The following is a 21,120-nucleotide window of genomic DNA, read 5'->3' as shown; positions in this document are numbered from 1 at the left end:
GTGATGGGATGCTGGGAACGAAGCCAAATATGATAACATAGAAGAGTTAAGTTTTGTTTCTGAGTTAGGTATCGCTTTCCTAGAATTCACGTGATTTACTGTAATATTGTAGAATGTGAAACCTATATGGATGCTTTCCTCTTTTCATGCATGTAATATGAGATGTGTAGCCATAATAATGCCTTTTGATGACGCTGTACTTTGATTACTAATAAAAGAGAGGTCTGGAGTCAGCTCGAGGCTCTCTCATCCCGAGAAACACTTGTCCTGTGTCATCTCTAATCTGGACCTCTCATGGGAAGCCCGCCAGGATGATTGCAACATCTGGTGACCCCGACGTGATCTCGTGAAACGGATACGTCCCGACGTGATAACCCTCTGAGGCTATACGTCTCTTGGAACTCCTGTTCTCACTGCCTGGAATGAGGCTGCGCACCCGATTTCGCCTGAAACACGACGACAATCTTTCGTGAGTATGGGGGGAGGTCTTTCCAAGCAGCAGATGGAGCATCTGAAGAGCTTGGTGAGATATCCAAGACTAATATTACTATTTTAAAAGATAACGGGAAAGTCCTGCCCGTGATAAAAAAGAATTTGATTTACCTTCTAAAATACATTTGGCAATCTTATCCGGCTTATCCGGAAAAGGGCTCTTTAAAAGTGAAAATGTGGAAGCAGATAGGATCCTGCCTCCACGAACCTCAAGCCCCTGGAAAAATTCTGGCACTCTGGAGATTGATTATAGAGTGTTTAATGATGCATGGAAAAAAAAAAAGCCTTCAGGACACTGATAATGGTTCCTTTTCAGACTTTGTTGAGAGACTGCAAGTTGCGCTCTCGCGTTAAATCACCCACGCAGACGCACGGCATGAAATTAATCATCAGCTCCTTCTGAAGGAGCTAGTTACACCCCCATTAAGCAGAATTTAAAGAAACAGTTAGAAAAAAAAAAAAGAGGGGGGTGGAATATAGAAGAAATTCCTGAAATGCTTTCTGTCTGTCTACCGGCTGCAATTTTGCAAGCTTCTTCTGAATGTGCTAAAGAGAACACCACTTAAAAGCAATTGTTGGGCTGGGAAAAGATCTTGATTTGGCAGTTATGATTAAAGTGTGTCAGGATATAGGAACATTGTATAAAACCAATTTGTTAGCAACTGCTTTATCACAGGCAGCAAACCTCAAGGAAAAGTGTAAAAATCCAAAAAGTGGGGGCATGTCTGTAACATCTCACCCTCAAAACCCTGGTTATCATCGTATAGATGACATTTTAATTGGAGTGCAAAAAATACAACCTAATTGGCTTTTTGAAATACAAAATGATTTATGTGTAAATGAATTGCACATTGCCCCAGAAAAAATACAGCTGTACGCTTCTTATCTGCATTTAGGGCATAAACTATTGCAATTTCTTTCTGCTTCGGCTATTCCTTGTTTAAAGTTACCCAAAGTTATTTCCTTAGTAAATTTGCAACAATTACTGGGTACTATTAATTGGGTCCGCTCATATTTTTCTTTACCTATGCATTTACTTAGCCCATTATTTGAGTTATTGACTAAAGGTAAAAAGCCAGGAGATTTAATTATAGTTCCATCTGCAGTGTTTGCTACAGTGAAGAAAATTAAAAACATCTTGAGTACTCAGTTTTGAAGAAATGGAACTGATTTAATAAATCTATCTCAAAATCTGACTTTCACTTTTATCTTCAGATCTCTTCAGTGTGCTCTAACTGACTAATTGTCTGTAGCTATCTTAGCTTTCCACACTTTTTCTCAACAACCTTTTAATCTGATCTCCGACTCTCAATATGTTTGTCAGGCTGAAAGAAGAAATTGTTTAACTGATCAACTTGAAGTGATTTCTGTTACAAATATTTTGTTGATGTGCATCTATAATGATAGTGTGTGGAATTGAATGTGGTTGAATTAATTATGATTTTTTTTGGCTGACCAGCAAAATGGATGGGCTTCTGCTTGAAGCTGTGGAAAGGCAGGCAATGGTTATGGGCCCAAAAATCACCATTGTGATTAAAACTGCTGCCTGAATTTTTTCACTGCTTCGGGAATAGGCTAGTTCATTGAAATAAATTTAATGACTGATTTGCATGGAGGACGCAATATACAAAAGGTCTGATTGCAGTACAGATGTGAATGGGTGTGTATGTAGTCATTTATTGGATTGCCTGAAATGTAATTTTGTGTATAAGCATTTTTTTTTCCTTTCTCTTCTTGTCTTCCCAGAAGGAGGGAGGCTTGTCCGTTTTAAAAAGTTTTTTCCTTTCTCTCACCCCCTCCTTTTTTTCCCCTGGGAGGTGAGAGGCACGAAGAGGGGGGCTACGGGTTTTTTTGTTCTCTTCACCATTTTTTTTCTCTCAGAGAACCAGCCTGAGAAAGGCGGGGTAAAGGGTGATATCTGATACCTGCCTTTGCACAGCTCTGTTTTGGCTCAGAATGCAATTTTGCCTTCTGGAAATTTTTGACGTTTCAAATACTTTCATACCCAATTATATTTCAGAGTATTGACTCAAAATATCTCATTTAGATTGTTTGTTTTATTTTTGAAGCTATTTTTCTTACTCCTTAATGTTTTTATGTCTGCATGCATTCTGCATACTTAACAGATGGCATGTTTGTTTATTTGTTTGTTTGTTTGTCAGCAGCATAAGTTGCTGCCTTTTTAGGAATTGTCACAGAGATGAGTTAGAAATTACAATATGTAGACAGAGAGATAAAATACTTAGGACATTTAATTAATGAAAGAAGTAACAAAAATAACACCTGAAGAGTTGAGGAAATTTCTAGGATTGACTGGATATTGTAGGCTGTGAATAGATAATTGTGCTATTTTGAATAAAGACTGGTATGCAAAGAACCCAGTGTTACAGGGAATGTAAGGGAATGGCTTTGAGGGTTTTAACCCAGAAGTGGGGAGGGAAGAGAGAGTTAGTGAAGGAAAGCAGAAAGTTGACTTTTGGAAGTATTCTTGTTTTTGTTTGAATCAAGCTCAGTTTACAAGGAGATTTAAAAGGACTATCAGATATTGGTGCTGAGAAGGGGTTGAATTGTTTATAGATCGTAAGAGAAGACATTTAGGTAAGAGAAGATATTTAGGTAAATTGGTTTGCACAGACTTGAGCTGGCTTGGAAGTCAGAATGGCAATGGGAGAAGGACTTGAATGTTTAGTGTTATAAGGAGATTTGTTTATTGGAAGGTTATAGATGTTATGGGTGGCGGAGACAAAGATTTCCATCAAAATAAAAAAGCATTAGCGAAACAATTTGGTCTCATGGCAGCCAAAGCGACTGCCATCATACAACAATGCCCTACCTGTAGTCAACAAGCTCATTCTATCCCTATGGGTGTAAACCCTAGAGGTCTCAAAGCTTGTGAAATCTGGCAAATGGATGTGACTCAATACCTTTCCTTTGCCCCATGGAAATATTTGCATGTTTCCGTGGATACTTATTCAGGATTTATTATAGCATCCCCACAAAGGGGAGAAGCAACCAAACATGTAATAAATCATTGTATTCGGACTTCTGCATCGATGGGACGCCCAATTGAACTTAAAACTGACAATGGACCTGCGTACACCAGTACTGCCTTTGCAGACTTTTGTAACAAGTGGTCCATCACACACAAATTTGGCTTATAAATTGAAAGAGGAAAAATGCCTCGGCCTCCCAGCCATGCAAAACAAACTCAATCTTTGCTTATATACTTTGAACTTTCTTAACCTGACTGGACAGCCTCCCACATCGGCTGTGACCCGTCATTTTTCTGCTTCTCCATCAGCTACCCCAAACCATAGGTCTATTTCCACCAACTACCTGATCCTGCATGGAGAGGGCCCGCTGACCTTATTACCTGGGGTTGTGGATATGCTGCTGTCCAGGACAATGATCGCATCATTTGAATCCCCAGAAGACATGTAAGACCATATCATTTACAACAAAAAGAAGGAGAAACCCCTCGTGCTGAGATTTAAGAAGAAAACACCCTGCTGAGTTCTACCGGCAACCAACTCTCAACGCACAGCAGAAGATTCATCAGGAGGAAACTACCTTCACATTGTACATATACATTTTATTAGCTTTAATATAACACTTTCTTACACATACTAATGTTAGTAGAAGTTTGGGAGTGGGTTTTGTAGGTAATTGTTTTTCTGATTTTGCTAGTAATTTTGTTTCACACGTATAAGTGACTATGATTTGTTTATGGCCTTGGACATTGTTAGCTTTGGGACTCTCAAGTGACCATGTAAGGAACATCAAATCCCCACATACATACACTTTAAGTCAAGTACACTCCCGCTACAAACACATTGTCTATGCACAAGGTCCTTACTTTCTACCTAAGTCTACTCCACCACCTAAGGTTCCCATATTGACATTTCCAGCTGCCCCCTCAGCTGGAAATAAGGACAATGGGCCTCTGAATAAGGACCATGGGCCTCTGCAACAATTGCATAGAGGAGACTATATATCACGGATTCTGGAATTAAGTCACGATCTTGCATCTATTGCCCCTACATCTCATGATCCTTCATGTCAGCAGCCTCTACATTCAATTATGATGGGACAGTAATAAAAGACATTCAAATAGCTGCTAATCGGACAAATTCCACTACTCCTATTTCCCAAACCACACCCACCACTGACACTGGGTGGCTCATTAAAAACTCAGATATCCAGAGGCATCTTGCCCAATCTCGGGTGGCAATGAACTATCTGGATCTTCATTTATTAAATAACTGGACAGTACATATGTTCAACGAGACTATCAAGGTGCTGAAGCTGATGAACAAAGAACTGGCTGAAATCAGGGAGGTGGTCTTACAAAATCGATATGCCTTAGATATTATGCTAGTAGCTAAAGGAGGCGTTTGTGCCCTCATACACTCACATTGTTGTACTTATGTATCTGATTATCAGTATAACATCACTCACACCATAGAACATATGGAAAACTTGATCAAAAACAATCCCTTATCATCCGATGGATCTGGCGCCATTGACATCTGGGCTGCCCTTTGGTCATGGCTCCCGGATGGTTCTTGGTTGAAATCAATTATGCCAACTATTGTATCTATAATTGTACTGCTTGTTTTGCTTTGTTGCTGTATCCAATGTCTCCCCTCCCTTCTGCAAATGTGCAAAGGTTTTATTCCCTCCAATAGGAAGGACGTCCTGAAAAGTGAAACCAAAGCCCTTCTGGAACTGGAGGAACAAATCAGGTGTGGTCAGAGAAGGTGCTCGGGACTTGCAAGATAGGGCTTCCAGAATAACTCAGAGGTTACAAACTCCTGACATGTGGTTTTCTTGGGTGCCTGGATCCGGATGGATTTACAATTTGTGCGAGCGATTTGTGGAAATGTATAACTGGAATACAACTCAGAAACTTGATGGCCTACCTCGCTTGACATCTCCTGGCCACTTTTCCACTAACTTTGTTCACCGTAATAAAAGGATGGGTGAGCTACAAACATTTGCAGAAACTGGATGGCTGAAGAACATATTGTCTACTGTACTCATGATCATTGCTTTGCTTATTTCTGTATGTTGTAGTATCCAATGTATTCCTGCTTTGTTTGCTATGATGACAGGCATGTTTCCCAAACGTAAAGAGAACATCATAATAACAACACAGCTGAACCCTGTTGCAAAAAAAACCAACAGAGGAGATGTGGGAATCAGGTGGCCACAGTATATGTGTAGATCGGCCTAGCTGGTTGGACACGTGTATGGAGCTTGGCACCGAAATAATCTGAGTATGAAAAGCGGGTTCAGCTGGATGACCACTGGAGGGGCTCTATTTAGAATGGAGGCTGTGTTTGCAAGGCATAGACATCTCCTTGTAGAACATTCCTGAGGACTGAGGTAACCTCTGATAATGGGGAGATGGACCTCTCGGCTAGCAGAAGAATATGCTGGGAACAAAGCCAAATATGATAACATAGCAAGAGTTAAGTTTTGTTTTTGCCTTAGGTATCGCTTTCCTAGAATTCATGTGATTTACTGTAATATGGTAGGATGTGAAAGTTATGACCCCAGGACCAGTCAGGGGAGCTCCTTGCCAGCACGGAGAGGGTCTTCTTTCCCTCCGTGACTCAGCAGAGAGGAAGGCGCGATGCTAGGAGCGTCAGGCTGATCAGCTGGGCATCGGCAGCGTCGGCAGTGTTTTTTCACAGCCGGAGGCCATCGGCTAATTGGAGCCGGGGGCGCCCGCTGAGCGGCGAGTTTTCAAGCCCGGGGGGGTTGCCCAAAGAGCTGCAAGATGTGTCGGGCACCCCCTGAAGATCTCTGGGACGTCGCCAGGCTCTTTCGGGGGTTGGCGACAATGGCGTGGTGGCAGCAGCGATGACAGTTGCAGTGAAGGCTAGCTGGCGGTCAGACGGCGCTGGTGACCCCCCCCCTTGGAATAGGAGTTGGGGGGGCAATGAATCATCAGGACTGGGAGACCTGCAACTACGGTTGGGGCGGAAAAGACCCGGAGTGACTTTCCAGGCCTTGGGAGGCCTCAACTTGTGGTTGTGCGGGGGCTGGGGGCTTGAGATAACTGCCCCATTTCTCTCTCCTCCAGCGTTCCCTTTTAGGACTGGGCCCACTTGGACCAACTATCAAGCCTGTGGGACTCATTGGCACTATGTTCTATCACTATTCTGAACCCCCCTGACTCTGGAGAGGGCTATTTTCACCTGAAGCTGGTACATGGCTGCATCCCGTCGGCTGAGGGGGCTAGACATTTGTCCGACCACTGTGAGAGGGTGGCCGGGTGTCGGAGCCCCTGGGGGCTGAACCGGGAGGTTTTCTACATATATGCACTTTGCCAGCGGGGGGACTTCATCATCGGACCAACCGCCGTGAGAGGGCAATTTTTGGACCTGACCCCCGGACGCTGTCTATATGCATTGGTTCATCGCTACCATCTCACCACAAGAGGGGGCTGTCCAGATGACCTAACCACCATGAGAGGGTGGTTGGATCTATTTCCCCCTTGGAATGTGGTCGTCTTGGCTCTGGACTGGACTATGTCCTCTGTTGTGAGGGGACAGTGGACTTGGTCCTGCGAAATATGTCTCTGAGATCCCCCATTCCTTTGTCTTCTCCTTGGTCCTTTTTATATAGACCCTCAGGATATGGTCGTGTTACCCACTATGGTCAATGTACTCAGCAGAGGAGCTTCTTGGTCTGCGAGACTCCCCCCTCTCGCAGGCTTGGCCCTCCATTCTATCGAGGGCCTACCTCGATGATGGGCTTTGGAACCCCGAGAGGTGGCATGCCGCAAAGAGGGGGCTGCGGGGGTTTTTAAAATTGTCCTTGTCTAAACTTTTAAGGGGTCTGGGGAGGGGGGAGGGGGGTGGGATTGGAATTAGGGCTGTGGGTTTGGGGGATAACCCACTAAGGGGGGGGTCGGGCTTGGCCAGGACGTTCGGCGGGGGGGTGGGGGATCCGGAGGGGGTCGAGCTGGTCCAGACTGTGTTTTTACCATCGGTACTGTGTGTGGGAGAGGTAGATATGGCGGGAGCAGGGGGCCATATCATGTTAAGGGAGCACGCACCCGCTGTCTTCAAGCGGTAGGGTGCTCCGGCCCCCAAGGCTCCACTCGTTTTCCAGGTAGTACAGACCTTCAGGGCCCGGGCCTTCATCTGATGCTGTGCAACGCCAGGTCCATAGTAAATAAAGCCCCCCTCATCTGTGATCTTGTTTATGAGGGGGGAGCGGACCTGGCAGGTATTACGGAGACCTGGTTGGGCCCGGAGGGAGGGGTCCCTCTGCTAGAAATGTGCCCACCAGGTTTCCACGCATTCCATCAGTCAAGGTCACAGGGGAGGGGCGGGGGAGTAGCGGTTATTATTAGAGAAGGCCTTAGGCCGAGGGAGACCACTGTGCCTCAGACGGCCGGTTGTGAGTCCCTCCTTGTGAAGTGGGGCCACGGGGTTCAGATGGGTTTGCTGATCACGTACCTGGCTCCCTGCCACGTGGTGGCAGCCCTGCCCGAGCTACTCAACGTTATTGCTGCGGTGGCGGTTGATACCCCCAGATTTATGGTCATGGGGGATTTCAACCTGCCATCCGTGGATGAGGCGTCTGAGGTGGCTCGGGAGTTCATGGCTTCCATGACGGCCATGGACCTGACCCAACTAATTCATGGCCCTACGCACACTGGGGGAAACACACTGGACTTGGTTTTTGTCTCTGGACAGTGGTTGAGTGATCTCGAGATAGGGGATATAGTCATCGAGCCCTTGTCATGGTCAGATCACTCGCTCCTTCGCCTTGACCTTTGAACCGCAGCACTCCGCTGCAGGGAGGCGGACCCGATAAGATGGTACCGCCCCAGGCGCCTGATGGAACCTGATAGGTTCCAGATGGAGCTTGGGCCAATCCCGGAGGTTCTGGCTCACGCCTCGTCTGGAGACCTAGTGGCCGCCTGGGATAGGGCGGCTGCTGGAGCCCTGGACCGAGTCATGCCTTTGCGGCCTCTGACCCGGCGCCGATCTCGCCTGGCTCCTTGGTTTACCGAGGAGCTGAGGGAGATGAAGCGCCAGAAAAGACGCCTAAAGAGCTGTTGGAGGGCTAGTCTTTCTGAATCCGACCGAACACTGGTAAGATCTCATATTAGGAGTTACCTAGTGGCGATAAAAGCAGCAAAATGCACTCATTTTACTGCTCTTATTGCGTCATCAGATAATCGCCCGGCCGCCCTGTTTAGGGTGACCCGCTCCCTGCTCCAGCAGGAAGCGCGGGAGGACCCCTTGGAGGGAAGAGCCAAGGACTTTGTTCAATATCTGCATGACAAAATCACTCAGATTCGGGCAAGTCTGGACTCTGACTGGATAGATCCAGCGAGGGTGACGGAGGCAGGTCTTGAGACTGTTATCTGGGATGAGTTTGATCCTGTGACCTCAGATGACGTGGACAGGATTCTGGGTAGATTGAACGCGACCACATGTTTGTTGGACCCGTGCCCCTCCTGGTTAGTGCTGGCTTCCCGGGAGGTGACGCGAGGCTGGCTCCAGGGGATTATAAATGCTTCACTGGGTGAGGGTGTCTTCCCCGCCACCCTGAAAGAGGCGGTGGTAAAGCCCCTCCTCAAGAAGCCTTCCCTGGACCCGGCAGTATAGGCTAATTATCGTCCAGTCTCCAACCTTTGCTTCGTTGCGAAGGTTGTTGAGAGTGTGGTTGCGCGACAGCTTCCCCAGTACCTGGATGAAGCATCGTATCTGGATCCGTTCCAGTCGGGCTTCAGGCCTGGGTACAGCACAGAAACGGCATTGATCGCGTTGGTTGATGATCTCTGGAGGGCTCGGGACAGGGGTTGTTCCTCTGTCCTGGTCCTGTTAGATCTCTCAGCGGCTTTTGATACCATCGACCATGGTATCATGCTGCACCGGCTGGAAGGGTTGGTGGTGGGAGGCACCGTTTTACGGTGGTTCTCCTCCTTTCTCTCTGGCCGGTCGCAGTCTGTGTTGACAGGGGGGCAGAGATCGACCCCGAGGCCCCTTATATGTGGGGTGCCGCAGGGATCGGTTCTCTCGCCCCTTTTGTTCAACATTTATGTGAAGCCGCTGGGCGAGATCATCCGTGGTTTCGGGGTGAAGTACCATCTGTATGCTGATGACACCCAGCTGTACATCTCCACCCCGGACCACCAAAACGATGCCCTTGAAGTGATGTCCCAGTGCCTGGAGGCCGTACAGATCTGGATGGGGAGGAACAGACTCAGGCTCAACCCATCCAAGACCGAGTGGCTGTGGTTTCCAACGTCCCGATATAGTCAGCTGGTGCCATCGCTGGCTATTGGGGGCGAATCATTGGCCCCCACGGAAAGGGTTCGTAACTTGGGCATCCTCCTGGATTCGCGGCTGTCTTTAGAAGAGCACTTGACGGCCGTGACCGGGAGGATTTTTCATCAGGTTCGCCTGATTCGCTAGTTGCGTCCCTTTCTAGATCGGGACTCGCTACGCACAGTCACTCATGCCCTCGTCACCTCTCGTCTGGACTATTGTAACGCTCTCTACATGGGGCTCCCCTTGAGGTGCATCCGGAGGCTCCAACTGGCGCAGAGTGCGGCCGCGCGGGTGGTTATGGGAGCGGCGTGGAGCTCCCATGTAACACCTCTCCTGCACGAGCTGCACTGGCTCCCGGTGGTCTTCCGGGTGCGCTTCAAGGTTCTGGTTACCACCTTTAAAGCGCTCCATGGCTTAGGACCTGGTTACTTACGGGACAGCCTACTACCATCAATAGCCTCCCACCGTCCAGTACGCTCCCACAGAGAGGGGCTCCTCCAGGTGCCGTCGGCCAAACAATGTCGACTGTCAGCCCCTAGGGGGAGAGCCTTCTCTGTGGGGGCACCGACGATCTGGAACGAGCTCCCCCCAGAGATACGGAGGATTCTGGATCTGCGCACCTTCCACCACGAGTTGAAGACTCTTTTATTTCATCAAGCTGGCCTCGCCTAAATCTTCTCCCTTTTAAGTGCAAATTTTTAAATTTTAATGTGTTTTAAAATATGGGTATTTTAAATTATGGGTATTAATTCAGCCACATTTATTTAATTCATTTTATTCAATTTTAAATTTTGTATATGTATGTGTTTTATTCCATGGCTGTTCACCGCCCTGAGTCCTTCGGGAGTAGGGCGGTATAGAAATTCAATAATAAAAATAAAATGAAAAATAAATGTCCAGATATGGAGAAAGTCCTTTGTATCATGTATGTAATATGAGATGTGGAGCCATAATAATGCCTTTTGATGACGCTGTACTTTGATTACTAATAAAAGAAATTGCGGGGCTTTGTTCTACGCTCTCTCATCCCGAGAAACACTTGTCCTGTGTCTTCTCTAATCTGGACCTCTCATGGGAAGCCCGCCAAGATGATCGCAACACAGAAGGTCCCGCGAAAAGAAAGGGAATGACCAAGAAATCATTCTAAAAGCCACATCAGTGATATCTTCACCCTATATCCATGATGGCGAACCTATGGCACGCGTGCCACAGGTGGCACACAAAGCCGTATCTGTGGGCACGCGAGCATTGCCCTAGCTCAGCTCCAGTGCATGTATGTGTGCCGGCCAGTAGATTTTTGGGCCTTCTGGGCCCACCAGAAGTCGGGAAACTGGCCATTTCTGACCTCCGGGGAGCCTCCGGGCGGGGGGAGGCAGTTTTTGCCCTCCCCAGGCTCCAAAAAAGCATCTGGAGTCTTGGGAGGGTGAACAATGGGCCTTCAGGGCCCATTGGAAGTTGGGAAACGGGCTGTTTCTGGCGTCTGGAGGGCCTCCGAGGGGGTGGGGAAGGCTGTTTTCACCCTCTCCAGGCTCCAAGAAAGCCTCTGGAGCCTGGGGAGGGCAAAAAACAGGCCTACTGGGCACACTGGTAATCTTTTTGCCGTCGCATGCCAAAAGCAGGGGGAGCACGGGGGAGGTCGCTCATGCATGCACGGGGGGTTGGGCATGGGTGGGGCATTGAATTATGGATGTGGGCATGCACGCGCGCGACCCCCCCACACACACAGACACCGCTTTTGGCACACGACGGCAAAAAGGTTAGCCATCACTGCCCTATATTCATTTAAATCTAATTTAGGATTTCCGGCAACGAGGAACGGCACAGAGTTTAAAAGGTTGAGGATGTAAGGTGATTCCTACTAGCGGTTCCTGACTGAGTTCTTTCACTCCTTCGGGTAGCTGCCATTTGAAGCTTCTCAGCAGGTTGGTAAACAAAAGGAAAGACTCCATTCTTACTAAGTTTTCCGCCACACAGACACGAGCTCCTGCAAAGGAAATATTAGAAAAAAACAAGAAAGGGAAGAATTAAATTCATCCCTGAGAGAACAGTCTTGACATCGATCAAAGGCAAACATACCAAAGACTAAATAAATAAATAATAAATCCAAGATGGGCCTGGAGGGAGGGAGTCAAGCAGGGCCGGATTTAGATGAAAAGAGGCCCTAGGCTATTCCACTTATAAGGCCCTTTCATCTATAGTGAAAGTGTAATTTTAATTTTGCTAACAATTTGTAAATTTCTTGTCTGGGCAAGTGATCCCACCATGCAGGCTAATGACAGCTGAGTTCAGATATAGATGAAAAGATGGAATTACAGAATATGTTCGTTTCTTGATTGTAGAGTATTAAATCATTGTAGGTAGTCCTTGACTTACAACGGTTCATTTAGTGACCCGTTTGAAGTTACAACGGCACTGGAAAAAGTGACCTAGGACCGTTTTTCACAGATATGACAGTTGCTCCTAAGTCCCTTTTTTCAGTGCCGTCATAACTTTGAACAGTCACTAAATGAACTCTTGTAAGTTGAGGACTACCTGTAGTTAATATATATGAAGAGTAAACTTTATTTTTTATATTTTTTATTACAATATTGTGGGGCCATAGTTGTCCAGGGCCTTAGGTGGCCCATGGGTCACGAGTTAGACACGCCTGCTCTAGACCGTTATCCTGGAAGATTCAGTTTCTCCAGGAGACGGGCATTGCCAGAGATCCCATCGGCTCTAACAGAGAGGTCAGAAACTGGATTTCAAAAGAGCACCAAAGGAAGTGATCCAAACCCGGTCCCAGATTTTCCTTTTCAAGACTGCGGGAACTAGCCAAACAGAATATGTTGGATAATAGCCAAATAACAGAGGGAGGTATGGAAGAAAATATTCCCGAAATTAGATTAAATAAAACATATTTTTGTGATAAATCTGTGTAACATGAAAAGAGTAATAGATGACAAGGGAGATAAAATCAAAGATAAATTGATAGAGTTTAAGATATTAAGAATCGAGGAAAGGGTCAAGAGAATTAGATAGAACTTTGCTTTATAAAGTGTAATAATGGAGTGGTATAGAATTTGAACTTAAGATTTGTGGTGATAAAATTGTAAGGTAAATAATTAGAAAAAGAGGTTAGAATATTGTTTAAAAAATCTTTTTTGATACTGATGCAAAAAGATATAAGATGAAGAAAAACAAGATATGATTAAGATTGATATATAGAAATAAAAATGAGTGAGTTAATTTGAAATTAAAATTGTATTGATACAATAGATTTGTTTAGATGACGATATTAGAATTTCTGTTAAAACTTGTTCTTATAGATTTTGAACTTTTACTGTAGAGTTTTGACTAAAAATTTTTCTATGTTTTGATTTTGAATTTTAAAAGATATAATGGGAAATTGTGAATGGAGCCTTTTTAAAATGTGAGCAATTGTACCTATTCATGACCGGATCGAGACTTCGCTCTCGAAAGAGATGTATTTTATGTGTTATGTTGGAAAAAATAAAAAAAATACTTTGAGAAAAAAAAAGAAAAAAGACTGCGGGAGGCCCAATCAAGGATGTCCCACCGCTTTCTTCTCAATCCTCTTTCTAACAACCAGGAAAATGATTCAGAGTTTACCTGCTCCAAATGCCAGAAATTCTTCTCTCTTCATAAAATTTCCCTCTTTGTCCAAAAAATGATTTGGATTGAATTCTTCGGGACTCTCCCATTGCTTAGGATCCAGAAGAACCGAACGGAAATCTACAAAAATTAAAGTTTCCTGAAGGGAAGACAATTCACAAGGTTTGAGCCAACTCAGTTTTAGCCTTTGACTACCGTTACACTCCTCTGAAGCCAGGAATAGGCAACCCGTGGCCCTGGAGTGGCATGTGGCTCTTTCATCACTCTGCTGTGGCTCCAGACAGAACCGGTAGTAGTGACTCCTTGCCTGGCCTGAGAAGATAAGGGCGACTGCAGGGGATGGAGACTCGCTCTGATACATTTACACTCAAGGCAGCCCTCACCTCTCACCGCTTCGGGCTCGGAGCTGTAAGCCATGTGCAGGAAGCACTACGGCAGAGAGAAGGGGACAGGGCTGATTCTCCAGCACCCCATCTCTTGCTGGGTCTCACAGGTACTTCTTCTGGCCCTAGTTAGTGCTAGGCGCACCTCGGTTGCTTGGGGAGACATGCAACCTGCTCTCTGCCCTGAGACACTGGCCCGACACAGCTGCAGTCAAAGCTGCTGCTCGTTCTGTCCCCGTACCACACACGCACTCCCACAGACGGTCCGGAGTTAATAAGCCACATGACAAAACTCTTTGAAGATAGAGGCTCCCAGTGTTTTCTTTTCTGTGTGAAATGGGTCCAAATGGCTCTTTGAGTGTTAAAGATTGCAGACCCCTGTCTTAGGCGACAACTCAACATTGCTTCTCTAAATTTGGTGGGGCTAGTTCCTTCTCAATGGTCATCAAAACAACTACACCGTTAATATGATTTTAGGTATGTAGGAAGGCCCCCTTCCCCACCCCAGAAGAATGAAATATTTTGGGAAATATTAAAAAAAGGAAGGTTAGAATATTTCCCCTAAAGGAAAAATAGGAAAAAAATCGTAAGGGAGGCAGAAACCAGCAACACTCGCCCTGCTGCCAAGCAGAAACTGAGGAGGTCAATTTTTACAAATGCAGATTTGGTAATCCATTCTAGACAGGATACATCAAAACTCCTTGCAGCAAAGTTTGACAGCTAACAAAGGCAGAATGGTTTAGAACAAGCAGCCCCTCCTCACCCAAGATCCAACACAGGACCAAAGCCATTAACCTCATAGGAATTGCCCAACATCCTTTCAGAACACAATCAGCCTCCAGCCTCCATTTTATTTCCAGTGCCTTTCTCCAGCGTGGAACTGGACCTGGATATTTCTTCCAACAGATATTTCTGCAATCAATCAATCAATCAATCAATCAGAATAGTGACCTTGGAGGTCTTCTGGTCCAGTCCCCTGCTCAAGCAGGAGACCCTATACCCGTGATGGCGAACCTATGGCAGGTGTGCCAGAAGTGGCATGCAGAGCCTTTTCTCTGGACACGTGAGCCATCGGCCATTGCACTTCCGGGTTCCAGCGCGCCTGCTAGCTGGTCTTCATGCACACGGAAGCACCGAAACCGGAAGAATAACTGCATGCACATGTGGGGAAGATGATCTTCCGGTTTCCCATGTTTGCATGTGCACTGGGTACCTGGTCTTTGCATGCGCATGTGCACCAAAAACCGTAAAACCAGGTGTTCGGTGCGCATGCACGTGCCAGAAAGCAGAATATTATCTTCCCGGTGCGTACATGTGCACCAGGCTTCTGCTCTTCCGGTTTCCAGCACGCATGCACCTTCCCGTTTCAGCACTCGGTGCCAACAAGGTTCGCCAACACTGCCCTATACCTGTTGTGGCCTGTTTGCGGCCTGTGCAGATTGTAGCTGATTCTGACAGCGAGGAGGCTAGTGTGGTGCTGCGCCAGCAGCCTGTGCAGCTGGCTGTCAGCCTCTGACTTTTTGCTTTGGCTGCCATAAGAAACGGGGGAGGGAAGAGCAGAGGGGGGAGGGAAACAAGCTGCTGGATTGAAGAAACGAAACCTAAGCACCGAAGTGGCTATCGGGTCAACCGTCATCATGTTCCTGATTGATGACGATGCCAGACGTGTGTCCACCTGATCTCTGGGCGACCTTTGGATTGGGTGATTGATGATGAATAGTGGGAGGGGATGCTTTCTATATGCAACTTTCGCGCCTATTGCTTTAGTTTCAGCTTTCCTTGATTGTGTTCATTTCATTTTCCAGTAAAAGTACATTACTCTATAAAATATGGAGTTTGGCTCATTCTTTCCTGGATTTTGAAGGAAGCAAGCCTGACATTAAGCTGAAACACACTTCAGTCATCCCGGAAAACCACCGAGGGGATTGTGATCCAGTCCATGTTAGATCAGGGAACTGAGGAAATGCAAATGGGAGCATCGGGGTCAGCGATGCCTCCATTTCAAACAGAGGAAGAAACTGCCGAATGGTTGAGAAGACTCCGACTCCCAGAGGAGACTGAGGAAACCAGATGGTCGAAAGGAGTAGGAAGGCTGCCGGACTGGGGAGGGACCCCCCAGTGTGTAACCAGCTCCAGACCATGTAAGGGGGAGGCAGTGTGGCCGCAGGAAGAAAAGGAGAAACTCATGCTGGCACAGGCAGCGCAACTCCTCCATGATCTTGAAGAAAGCTGGAAAAACCGTGAGTTTTATGGGTTCCCTGTGGAGAAGGGAGGAGACGGCCCCAGAGGGAAGTCAGAAGGAACAGCTTGTGGGGGAGAAGAGAGGAAGCTGAGGAAAGAACATCTCAGACTTCGGAGGCTCGAATGAGGGATGCAACAGGTCAGGGACCCCCAGCCTTGCAGGCTCCTCCCCGCAGACGTAAAAAACCAAAAATTCCCCCCCTAACCGGGAAATATGATGGGAATCCAAAGTTACAAAGTTTCCTGGGGTTTGCGAATTTTTATAGACAGTTTATTCCCTCATTTGCCAAAATAGCTCTTCCTATAACAAATCTTCTGAAAACTAAGGGTGAGGCAAAACCAAGGCCCTCATGACCTCTTGAATGGACTATGGACTGTCAAGCAGCTTTCGAAAAATTGAAACGACTGTTTGCTGCTGAGCCGGTCCTCAAACATCCAGACATGGAAGAGCCTTTTGTAGTACAAGCAGACACGAGCGACATGGCTGTGGGAGCAGTACTTTTGCAAAAGAACACAGAAGGGGAATTACAACCCTGTGCTTACACGTCCCGTAAATTATCAGAAACCGAGAGGAGATGGGCCATATGGGAAAAGGAAGCTTTTGTGGTGCGATGGGCATTGTTAATGTGGAGACAATTTCTAGAAGGAGCAAAGCACCCGTTTGAAATTTGGACTGATCACAAAAATCTGGAGGCGTTGAAAACACCACGTAAACTGTCACCTAAGCAAGCTCGTTGGGCCCAGCATTTCAACCGTTTTAATTTTACCCTACGTTACATTCCTGGTGGAAAGAATTTCATGGCAGATGCTCTCTCCAGAATGCCTCAATACAACAGGACCAAAAAAGAAGTGGTTCAACCCATCATCCCTTCCACACAACTGGCAGCGCCCGTGACTACCAGAGCTCAGGCGAGGGCCGATCCAGCTTTTTCAGACGACCTACTACAGAAATTACAAGAAGCCTTAAAAACTGACTAATGGTTTAAAACCCATTCAAATGAATGCACTCTTCGTGATGGTCTAGCTTGGACTGGGGCTAAATTGTATGTTCCCAAGAGTTTAAGACTAACAGTATTACAATACGCTCATGATGCCAAGGCAGCCGGACACTTTGGATTTGTTAAAACTCTACATCTTGTTAAAAGACAGTTTTGGTGGCCTGCCCTCAAAAAGGACATAGAAGCATACGTGGCTAGTGGTCCGGTGTGTGCCTCAGCTAAAAGACCTCTGGGGAAGCCACCTGGGTTGCTGCAGAGTGTGGCAAGACCGGATGTCCCTTGGAAGGAAATATCCATGGATTTTATTGTGGACTTACCAGAAAGTGAAGGGTGCACAGTCATTTGGGCAGTAACAGATTTGTTTTCCAAACAAGTACATTTCATCCCCATTTTCCAGTAAAAGTACATTACTCTATAAAATATGGAGTTTGGCTCATTCTTTCCTGGACTTTGAAGGAAGCAAGCCTGACATTGGCACTCGAGTCGGACAATGAGGAGGCTGGAGAAGATGTGGTGCCAGAGGCGGGGATTCAGCCAGGGCCTTCAGAACCTCCAGAAGCTCCCTTAAGTGAAGAGGACGAAGAGGAGGAGTCTCTTCTCAATGCACGGGCGCACAGAGCTGCCAAAAAGCAGGAGTGGCTCCTCAGGAGGAGGTCTCCTCGAGAGTAAGGCTTGGGGCTAATTGGCCACTCCCTTAGCTTATTTAAGGAGGAACGCCGACTGAAGCAACCCCTTGCTCAAGCAGGAGACCCTATACCATTTCAGACAAGTGGCTGTCCAATCTTTTCTGAAAAGCCTCCAGTGATGGAGCACCCACAATTTTTGAAGGCAAGCAGTTCCACTGGTTAATTGAGAAGAATGCATGTGTGATTACGTATATACGTAAATTATAAAGTTCCTCGTTTCTTAGATATTTTTGCGTGTGTGAAAGGGAGTGTGCCTCTAAGACCCTGCATAATACAAGAAGTTGCTCTCAGGATTTATGTCATAAAGTGGGAATGTTTGATGCTTGTTTCATTTGATGGAAAGAAGTCCGCTTGATCCTGAAGGCCAGACATGGAATAATGGATGGAAACTGATCCAGGAGAGATTCAATCTAGAAATAAGGGGAATTTTTTTCTGACAGTGAGAACAATCAACCCATGGATCAGAAGTTGCCTTCAGAAGTTGTGGGAGCTTCTTCACTGGAGGCTTTCAAGAAGAGACTGGACTACCCTCTGTCAAAAATGATGTAGGTCTCCTGCTTGAGTGGGGTGGGAGGGTTGGACTAGATGACCAACAAGGTCCCTTCCAACTCTGTTATCTGTTCTCTTACCTTTGGAATAGAAAGGCCGCAGACGTTTACATTTTTCATTGTTCTCCTGGGAATACCAATTAAAATGTATTTTGAACGCAGAATTTCATGAAGCACAGCCTGAGTGTAAGGCAATTTCCACCGGTCTTCATAACAAATGGAATCAGAGGAACCCAAAACAGTTTCCATTTCTTTGTAGACTTTATCTGGGTGAAATGTTAGAAAAAGGTAAATAAACCACAGTATTGTAGAGGGTGATAGGGGAGATCCTTTACGACTGTATAATGTCACTGTGCACGACCTTCTGAAATAGTACCGAAAAAACAAGGCGCATAAGATCCTCACTCCCATCACCTCACCAAGATCTTCAGAGAAATGGAAGGGGAGTCCTGGAATTGGGAACTTCCTTGACAGATATTATGTTGCATCCTTCAAGGTGAGTCTGGGCACAGGGGACATCAGGGTTCCGACGGCGAGCCAATGTCATCTAGCGGTGCCCAGGGGTAGGGTGTTCTCTGTGGGTGCTCCCACCTTCTGGAATGAGTTACCTACCGAGTTACCTACTGATTTCCGCTCCTTCCGTCGGGACCTGAAGACTTGGCTGTTCAAGCAAATAGGCTGACTCTGATTTCGGGTTTTATTATTTATTATTAATTAGTTATTTGGCTTAAAATGGGATTTTATTGTACATGTTTCTTAACTTGTGTTCACCGCCCTGAGTCCTTCGGGAGAAGGGCGGCATATAAATACATGTAATAAATAAATAAATAAATAAATTTATCTCTATGATGGTTTACATGTAGTCCTTGACTTTCAACCACAATGGAGCCCAAAATTTCTGTTGTTAAGTGAGACATTTGTTAATGGAGTTTTGCCCCATTTTATGACCTTTCTTGTTAAGTGAGTCGCTGTAGTCGATAAGTTAGTAACCCGGTTGTTAAGTGAATCTGGCATCCCCATTGATTTTGCTTGCCAGAAGGTGATCACATGACTTTGGGACACAGCAACGGTCATAAATATGCGCACGAGCGAACCGGTAGCAAAGGTACGTGAAACCCACCAATGGTTGCAACTGAAAAACCGTCTTAAGTCACTTTTTTCAGTGCTATTGTAACTTTGAATGATCACTAAATGAACTGTTGTAAGTCGAGGACTACCTGTATTCAGTCTCATTTCCCAGATGAGCCAGAACTACCGTTTTTCTTACCTTGGATATCTGGATATGTCACCATGAGCAAAAGAGCCCATTGCAGAAAGCTTCCTGTGGTTTCTGTCCCAGCAACAAAAAATTCCATAATGCAAAGAGCCATGTTTTCATGATCAAAGGTTGAGTTGGGCTCACTCTGTTTCTAACAAAAGGAGAGATTTTAGTTAGAATTATTTATTACTTTGGTGCCTTGGAGTCAGTCTTGACTTTTGGTCAGGGGTGGGTTCTAAATTTTTTTACTACCGGTTCTGTGGGCGTGGCTTATTTTGTGGGTGTGGCTTGATGGTCATGTGACAATTCTTTAGGATTTAGCAGAGGTACTGGTCTACCAGGCTTTTAACTGCTTGCAGAGCTGTACCGGTCTACCCATTTATTTTTTCAGGCACTGGTCTACTCATGTATTTTTGCAGGCACTGGCCTACCCATTTATTTTTGCAGGCACCGGTCTACTCATGTATTTTTGCAGGCACTGGCCTACCCATTTATTTTTGCAGACACCGGTCTACTCATTTGGACAGGATACTGAGGCAGCTGAATGCGACCACATGTTTATTGGACCCGTGTCCCTCCTGGTTGGTGCTGGCTTCCCAGGAGGTTACGCGAGGCTGGCTCCAGGGGATTATCAACGCTTCCTTGAGTGAGGCTGTCTTGCCACCCGCCTTGAAAGAGGCGGTGGTGAGGCCCCTCCTCAAGAATCTGGCTCTGGATCCGGCTGTTTTGGCTAACTATCGTCCGGTCTCCAACCTTCCCTTCTTGGCGAAGGTTGTTGAGAGTGTGGTGGCACAACAGCTTCCTGGATACCTGGATGAAGCAATCTATCTGGATCCACTCCAGTCTGGCTTCAGGCCTGGGCACAGCACGGAAACGGCATTGGTCGCATTGGTGGATGATCTCTGGAGGGCTCGGGATAGGGGTTGTTCCTCTATCCTGGTCCTGTTAGATCTCTCAGCGGCTTTTGATACCATCAACCATGGTATCCTGCTGTGCCGGTTGGAGGGGTTGGGAGTGGGGGGCACCGTTTTGCAGTGGTTCTCCTCCTATCTCTCTGACCAGTCACAGTCGGTGTTGGCAGGGGGGCAGAGGTCGACCCCAAGGTGCCTCGTTTGTGGGTGCTGCAGGGGTCGGTCCTCTCTCCCCTTCTGTTCAACATTTATGTGAAGCCGCTGGGCGAGATCATCTGTGGCTTTGGGGTGGAGTTCCATCAGTACACTGATGATACTCAGCTGTACATCTCCACCCCAGGCCATCCCAACAATGCCCTTGAAGTGATGTCCCAGTGCCTGGAGGCCATGCGGACCTGGATGGGGATTAACAGGCTTCGACTCAACCCTTCCAAGACCGAGTGGCTGTGGCTTCCGGCGTCCCGATATAGCCAGCTGGTGCCATCACTGGCTATTGGCCCCCACAGATAGGGCTCACAACTTGGGTGTCCTCCTGGATGCACGGCTGTCTTTAGAAGAGCATATGACAGCCGTGGCCAGGGGGGCTTTTTATCAGGTCCGCCTGATTCGCCAGTTGCGTCCCTTTCTGGATCGGGACTCCTTACGCACAGTCACTCAGGCGCTCGTCACTTCCCGCCTGGACTACT

The 21,120-nt window shown here is 46.6% G+C and overlaps 1 protein-coding gene and 1 long non-coding RNA gene across 14 annotated transcripts in view; one reads left to right on the top strand and one right to left on the bottom strand.

Annotated features, from left to right (window-relative positions):
• LOC148112987 (cytochrome P450 2J2-like) overlaps positions 1–21,120 on the bottom strand; it is a 53,827-nt gene that overhangs the window by 13,615 nt on the left and 19,092 nt on the right. For 4 of the 13 annotated variants that reach the window (XR_015728418.1, XR_015728417.1, XM_087872046.1 and 1 more), the window contains exon 6: positions 19,533–19,674. Coding sequence is in view for 7 of the 13 variants with exons in the window: in XM_087872046.1 (XP_087728172.1) it covers positions 19,533–19,674 (142 nt within the window). In the remaining 6 variants the exon portion in view is untranslated. Of the gene's footprint in view, positions 1–4,063; positions 5,931–10,553; positions 11,779–13,406; positions 13,549–18,346; positions 18,532–19,532; positions 19,675–21,120 lie in introns of those variants that run through there. The other 9 variants (XM_087872048.1, XM_087872042.1, XR_015728416.1 and 6 more) reach the window with 6 other exon arrangements.
• Positions 240–5,647, top strand: LOC148112988 (uncharacterized). Its single transcript, XR_015728422.1, has 2 exons — positions 240–523; positions 3,794–5,647. It is a non-coding gene; the product is annotated as an uncharacterized LOC148112988 (long non-coding RNA).

This window comes from Pantherophis guttatus, chromosome 6, assembly GCF_059756535.1.
Source record: "Pantherophis guttatus breed Tessera chromosome 6, ASM5975653v1, whole genome shotgun sequence".
In the NCBI taxonomy this organism is placed as follows: Eukaryota; Metazoa; Chordata; class Lepidosauria; order Squamata; family Colubridae; genus Pantherophis; species Pantherophis guttatus.
The sequence above is the reverse complement of the archived record's forward strand: the minus strand, read 5'-3'. Positions and strand labels throughout refer to the sequence as shown.